At 41.8% G+C, this 7,091-nt stretch overlaps 1 protein-coding gene across 9 annotated transcripts; it reads left to right on the top strand.

Annotated features, from left to right (window-relative positions):
- Positions 1 to 384: 384 nt before the first annotated feature.
- Positions 385 to 6,441, top strand: Trc8 (TRC8 ring finger protein). 9 transcript variants are annotated; one of them, XM_071770343.1, is made up of 5 exons: positions 385 to 833; positions 1,434 to 1,667; positions 1,737 to 2,715; positions 3,023 to 3,390; positions 3,501 to 6,441. In XM_071770343.1, exons 3-5 carry the CDS (start codon positions 2,433 to 2,435, stop codon positions 4,920 to 4,922), a joined length of 2,073 nt encoding a protein of 690 aa, XP_071626444.1. In that variant the 5' UTR covers positions 385 to 833; positions 1,434 to 1,667; positions 1,737 to 2,432; the 3' UTR covers positions 4,923 to 6,441. The 9 variants fall into 9 exon arrangements, with proteins under 9 accessions (XP_071626444.1, XP_071626443.1, XP_071626442.1 ...); XM_071770342.1 differs by having other exon boundaries at positions 1,434 to 1,897; positions 2,351 to 2,715; XM_071770341.1 differs by having other exon boundaries at positions 1,434 to 2,189; positions 2,351 to 2,715.
- The last annotated feature ends 650 nt before the right edge of the window (positions 6,442 to 7,091 follow it).

Below are 7,091 nucleotides of genomic sequence, written 5' to 3'. Positions count from 1 at the left end.
GAGCGTATATAATCCAAATGTAAGATTTTTTTATTTTTTATATATAGCACAAACAGTCGGATTCGAGTCTTTGTGCTGCAAGTACGCTTGTTGGCAAGTATACACGTCGCGCGTGGGGCAACGAGCGTTTCTTCGAGCGCAACGCGTGCACCGTGCACCCTCCAAGAGAGAGAGAGAGAGAGAGAGAGAGAGAGAGAAAATACCACTATCGATTCGATTTTGTGCAAAATTGTATAAATATGTTATAAGAGCGTAACCCCCTAAAAAAGCGCCGATGCCGCCGATCGATCGTCAAGTTTCACTGTGGCGCCTGATCGGCCTGATGTTTGCTCTCTCTCTCTCTCTTCTCGCGCGCCCGCGCGCGCTCCTCCCTCCTCCCGATCAATAAAAATAATTCCTTTTCGTTTATTGGCGCGTTTGATCGATGACGGGCAATCGACAAGCTGATTGAAATGAAGTGAAAGGCGGATATAACGGCTAACGGCTACTATAACACAAGTACCGACAAGTACTTGGCGAGGACTGTGAGATATGCGATATGATATGCGATCAAAGAGGCAGGCAAATGTGAGGCGAAGGAACGAGAGATTACGGATACGCCGGGGTGCCCTCGAGCTCGAGCGTATCCCGACAATCCCGACTCCCACGTCGATTCGAGTTATTCAGATTTCAGAGTCCGCGGCGAGAGTCACTTTCGTGACTGTTGCCGAGTCATTGCGCGGTCAGGTGCGCCGTGCGCCGCAGACACTGCAGAGTGCAGACAGTGACGAAATGGTCGAAATGTCACCTGCAAATTAATTTCCCTCCTCGTCGACCGTTGGCGTTGGCCGTTGGTAAGTATAATGAGTATAACTGAAGCGCCGAGGGCCGAGCGCGATCCTCTGACTCGCGTGATGAGTGCATGATGATCCCTACATTAGATTGATTAGATTCGTGTATCGTTTCAACGTCCGGCACAGGACAACATGTTGTTGCTCCACGCCCCACGCCCTTGTTATCACCAGATGATTTTCATTTTCAACGCGGTTGCGGTATCGTTTTACGAGGTTAGGTTAGGTGTCATGATGTCAGGTTATGATGTCTGTCGGTATTCGCGTTTCGCGCCTCATTCGCGGATCTTATCGGGAACTTTCCAGCAAGCGACACAAGTATCATTTTATCTTTGTTACTCAGTACCAAAAAAGAAAGATAGAACGATGCTTGTGTCGCTTGCTGGAAAGCTCCCAAAGTTTCCTCCACTCGAGGCCTCAAGGCTCAAGGCTCAAGGCTCAAGGCCTCGAGGCACTCGACGAGATCGAGTTCGAGTACCACGTTACACGATATATCCTATATCCTATATTCAATTCGAAAATCGACACGCGCCAACACGCAGCGATTTTCTTTCTATCCATTAAATGTAACATTGCGTATATTTATGCCCTTTGCTTTGACAGTTTTGGAAATTTATCGTGGTCCTGCGCTGCGTCCTGCACCCTGCACTCCTGCCCTGCCACCACATGCGAGTGTCTGACGACCCGAGACCCGACGACGACGACCAGTCACCAGAGGAATAATGAGTCATGAGATACATGTCTATCTTTTTATCGATATATTAAATTCATCTAAATTGGAAATCAAGTTGGTCACTCATAACACACAGACATAATACAGCCCTTTTGATTTTCGAGGTGAGCGATAATGTAGAATCGTTTAGTAAGTTTAGTTTTTAGTTTAACCTTAACGAAATGTTTACCAAGAGGCGTGGAAAGGAGTGGTGAGGAGTGAGGAGAGCGGAAAAGAGAGGGGAGCGGGAGCGAGCGAGCGAGCTCAGCGAACTCAGCAAACGCGAATCGGCGAATGAGAGGATTGAGGATTTATGTCATAAATCATAATAATAGTAATAATAGAGAGATTTGAGGTATGCACAATGCACATGCCTATGTCTTTAAGTGGATCCTAATGCCACGACAAAATTAATTTTGTGCAATCTAAACTCTAAACGTCTAAACTAAACTATTCGAGATCGACTACGAGTACTACGATTGTTGCGTGGCCGCGGCGCGATGCGCGATACGTGTAATGTTTTGACAGATATCATAACCTTGAACCTCAGTACATACATGTATACCTACATACATCTGTCAAACGTTAGATTTGCTTATTGTGGTGCGGACAAATTTTCAAAGCAGTTCCAATCAAATTGATGAAAAGTACTTGATTTGAAAAATTACTTATTTCCCCCCCTCTATTTTTCAAGATATTTCTTTATCGACTAGCGTGTAGTAATTACATTAATTTATTATTGTTGCACTATACACTATACACACGCACGCACACGCACATATATCTATATTGTATGATTCTACAACAGCAAGCTGCTTCCACGTGTGATGCCAGGATTGCCAGGGAGCATATAAAAACGTCTTCGGTCTTCCTCAAACAGCACTAGCAAGATGGAGACTTGGGAAAGAATCCTCAGCTTTGCTGATATTGTAATGAGGGTGCCACCTCTGTTTATCATCGACGAGCTACTTAGAATCGGCCTCGGTTTACCCAACGACAATATTCTGCTGAAAAACAATGAATATGGCTTTAAAACTACCAATTTGTCGAGCATCGCTAGTTCCATCTCTGCTGTTACAACAGACTCGTTTCTAATGGACCACGTTGATTTCACTCATCTCGCTTACAAGACTTATCTGATAATTGTGTTCAAATTTTTATGCTGTTGTATAGGTAAGTAGGATCTCTTAATACGTCCAGCAAATTCTAAACGAAACGAAACGGAACGTGTTTTTCAAGGCACAAACCCTATAGCCGAGCTACGTTATTAAGTTGCCACTTTTTGCACGCTAAGATACGTTTATTATCGCGACTTAAGGTCAAGCTGTGTTTTTCGTCGTGCAACAACCCAAAACCAAAGAGCTGTCGCTTTTTCTCTGAATAGATCGCTTTCATGTCGAATCTGTTGCTTTCGTTTTGCGTTGAACACGTTGAATAAAGAACGTGTGTTTTATGTCATGTACTATTTTTTTTCTTTCAGGTTTTCTCGCAGCCTTATACACGTTTATGTTGTGTACTAGACATTTGGTAATCGTATACCTATATCTAATATCTGTAGGGGTGATATTTGTGTCGTACTGGTCAAATGTTAGTGCGACGAAAGCGATTGTAGCTTACATGAGTGCCCACGAATCGGCAACCAGCATACTTGACAGTATATTATGTTTGAATCTATCGGACGTTCTGTACAACGGTCCAGGTTTTCTGATTATCCAAAACTATATACTGCAATGTCTGCTAGCCAGCGTCTTCTGTTACATACATCTTGCCCCAAGGCATCCCATAGTTCAGAAGCTTCTCGTGCTGAGCTTTATGTCACCATCCATCTTGGGTATCCATCCTTTACCGGTAAGCTTACCAAGTGTAGGTCCTTGGTAGCGTAGTCGTATTTATCAAGTCGTTTGCCTTAATAGCAGGCAACGTTACACGTAAGTGATATATACATTTTTTTTTCCTAGGTGCAATATCTGTACCACGCACCAGTATGCGCAACGTTAATCCCGCTGGCTGTGTGTAAATTTGTCATCTGGTATAACGGGGTCTCCATGTTAAGAACCATCTACATGGGCTACCGGCATGCACGCAACTTTATAATCAATTACGGCTTAACCGCACTCGCGGAAACCGAATGGATGCGTCTGAACGTGCCGTGCGTACTTCGGACGTTTTGGATGCTGCGAATGGGAGAGCAAGTGGTGCAAATTCTCGGGAATCACTACGGCGAGGAAACGTTTACGTATTACGTTATGATCCGAACGCTGCTGGTAAACGGGTGCGAGACATTGACAGCCGTCCTCGGTATGACCAGCATAATCTCCTTCATCTGCCACTATATCGGCTGTTTCTTCCAATGGATACTACTGACGGAAGACGAAGATGAGAAGAGCATCGGCACGGTGTCCGCCATATTATTTTACATTCTTGCCCTACAGACCGGACTGACGAGTCTCGACAGGGAGAAGCGTCTAATACGACTGTATCGTAATTTCTGCCTATTGTTCACGGCGATTTTACACTTTGTCCATAATATAGTGAATCCACTCTTGATGTCGCTCAGTGCCTCTCATAATCCGGCGCTACATAGACACTTGCGGGCTTTGGCGGTCTGTGCTTTTCTAATATTCTTCCCGCTATCGTTACTCGTGTTCCTCTGGTCCCACTTCACAGTGAGCACGTGGCTACTGGCTGTATCGGTCTTCAGCATCGAGGTTATAGTCAAAGTGCTGGTCTCGCTAGCGATTTACTCGCTCTTTCTGATCGACGCGTACAGGAGCGCGTTCTGGGAACAATTTGACGATTACGTGTACATAATAAAGGCATTTGGTAATACTGTGGAATTCGCTTTTGGCATTATATTGTTCTTCAACGGTTTCTGGATATTGATCTTCGAGTCTGGTGGAGCTATTCGCGCCATCATGATGTGCATACATGCCTACTTTAATATCTGGTGCGAGGCGAAGGCTGGATGGAGCGTGTTTATGAAACGACGGACGGCTGTGAACAAGATCAATTCTTTACCGGAGGCAAAGGCCGAACAACTTGAACGATTGGACGACGTTTGCGCGATTTGCTACCAGGAGATGCAAAGCGCCAAGATCACTCAATGCAATCATTATTTCCACGGCGTATGCTTGCGAAAATGGTTATACGTTCAAGACCGATGTCCTCTTTGCCACGATATATTGTACAAAGTTGAAAATGTGCAAAACAGAGAACACGGTGGCGCGGCTCTCGCCACGGCTCTCGTTGAGCAACAAGACGGCAGGAACGACCGTCAAGACGGCACGCGTGTAGAAACTAGACGGACGTCGAATGTACAGCCTCGTCAGAATAATCAGACGCACATGCCCTCGTCCGAACGTTCGGACGAGGGCAGGTGAAATGATGTGGCTTTTCACGCGCATTTTGTGATATGATACATAGATAGACTCGATTTATATTTTTAACGCTAACTTTGATCGCGAAATATCGACGTCCAACGTGGAATCTCACTCGAAAGTTTCGCTCATTTGTATATTACTCCAACTTTATTATCGCAAAGCATTTGTAACGTACGTATACATTGTGATTATCGTGCGAGAAATCGAGTCTTTCCATTTCAATTTCTTGTAAAATCTTGTAAATAAGTTATACGCGCGAGAGAACAGTTACACGCGACGATTATCTCTTAATAAGAAAGTACTTGGCGTACAGTTTTAAACACTTTGGCTCTTTGCCGTTTCGATAGGTGTTTACTGCTAAATATAATTTTTGGATCGTTGTTATGCTACAATCGTCGTATACGGCGTGACGCAATAGTATACAAGCTTCCACGTACATGTCATGTTGTGCTTCCATTTCTTAATCACGATGTACCGAGATACATAGTTTTCTATCGAGGGTGAGTGAGAGCAGTGGGCAGGAGAGAGGCACATTTTAAGATTTATTCTATAAAAAATTTAATGAAGACAGAAATATTTGTGTGGCTAAAACTTTAATTTTACGAATTTTACAAAATTTTAATGATACTTTTCTTTATAATTAAATTGAAATAATGATTCATTGTAAGTATAATGTTGTACATGTTTCAAGTGCCAGCTAAATGTTGTGTTGAGTATACGTAACTATAAAGAAGACTGGAGCGAATTATTTTCTTTCAAATCTACGAGTAGGCGATAGTAGTTATCGTCTTTACTAAGAAATCGACTGTAATTGAGTGTACGTGCAAATAAAATTCCATTATATCGTTTCTTCTTTCGTAAAATAAACATATTATATAGACCAAAATCTCAAGATGACTTGATGTTTTTGAAAAATAAAAAAATGTGGGTTCGATATATCTCGTAAATATATTTAACAATTATATGCTCAAAATTTCAAACAGAGATACAGAGCGCAGTCATTGATCTGTTAATCTTACGCTCTGTGTACTATAAATTGTACTCGATATGTACATTTGATGGGTACGTCGCGATTATTAACTGATGTTTCAAGCGGATCTTCACTATCTTTTGAAAACAGAGATTAAGATATCTCAGTTTGGTCATTTATTTCTGTGGAAATGATAGATGATACGTTTAATCCACTCTATATATGTATAATAATGTCGAAATAAGAGCATACGAAATGACTATTTCACTAATTTCGAGTGATTCGGCTTTGGTGAATTATTCCTTGTTATTTACTTATTCTATATTGAATATTACATCACTTTACATCAGATTATATGCGGAAATTTCTTTTCCTACAAGAGATCAATAAGATAGTTAAAAATGACCGATTTACCTTGTTGCACATTTGATTATTAACGACTCTTATACAATTTATTTTATTATAAGAGATTAATGTTGGTTTATTAGGGAATGCTGTTATTTAAATTTACAACATGTTTACGTTGAATAAACATTGTATTTTTTAGAACTTGGACATTTCTCTTTCTTCAGTCTTTACGAATCCTACGATCCTAATCGATTATTCTTCGTCGAAGACGTAGCGTTCCTAACAAGCGCACAGAAGAAGATAGTTAAAAATAACGATTTTTCATTTTTCTTTTTACGATTAAGAAACTTGGTGCGCGCGGTGAGATTCTTGATTCTATACGTGCGTAGAAAATTTATACGTCGTATGTACCTTGGCGCGATGAGAGAGTAACAATAACCGACAGTAAAGCTATACCGGGTCAAGGACGAGTTAACACGTGGACCCATTGGCGAGACCCGTGGACCCACGAGAGGTCAGGTCTAGGCTCGTTATGAACTCACCGCGGTATATCACGGTATGAGAACATTTTATCTCGAAAATTGTAAGATAAATTTTACGCTGTGATAAATTGAAAAATTTGGTCGACTTGTCCTCCTGACTATACTATACGCTGCTATACCCTGACTGAGAGAGGGTAAAATGTGTATCCGTGAAAATTAATATAAAATATGCACGCCTTATTTTGAAATTCCAGAAGGTAAAAATATACACATATATTATATTTTATATTATATTGTAGAATGCAGAAGGGGAAAGGAGGCGACGCGGTTCGTTTCCACGATACACGATATAGCGGATTTCCATGCGCG

This window comes from Temnothorax longispinosus, chromosome 2 (assembly GCF_030848805.1).
Source record: "Temnothorax longispinosus isolate EJ_2023e chromosome 2, Tlon_JGU_v1, whole genome shotgun sequence".
In the NCBI taxonomy this organism is placed as follows: Eukaryota; Metazoa; Arthropoda; class Insecta; order Hymenoptera; family Formicidae; genus Temnothorax; species Temnothorax longispinosus.
Note: the sequence above shows the minus strand (reverse complement) of the source record. Positions and strands in the feature narration are given on the sequence as shown.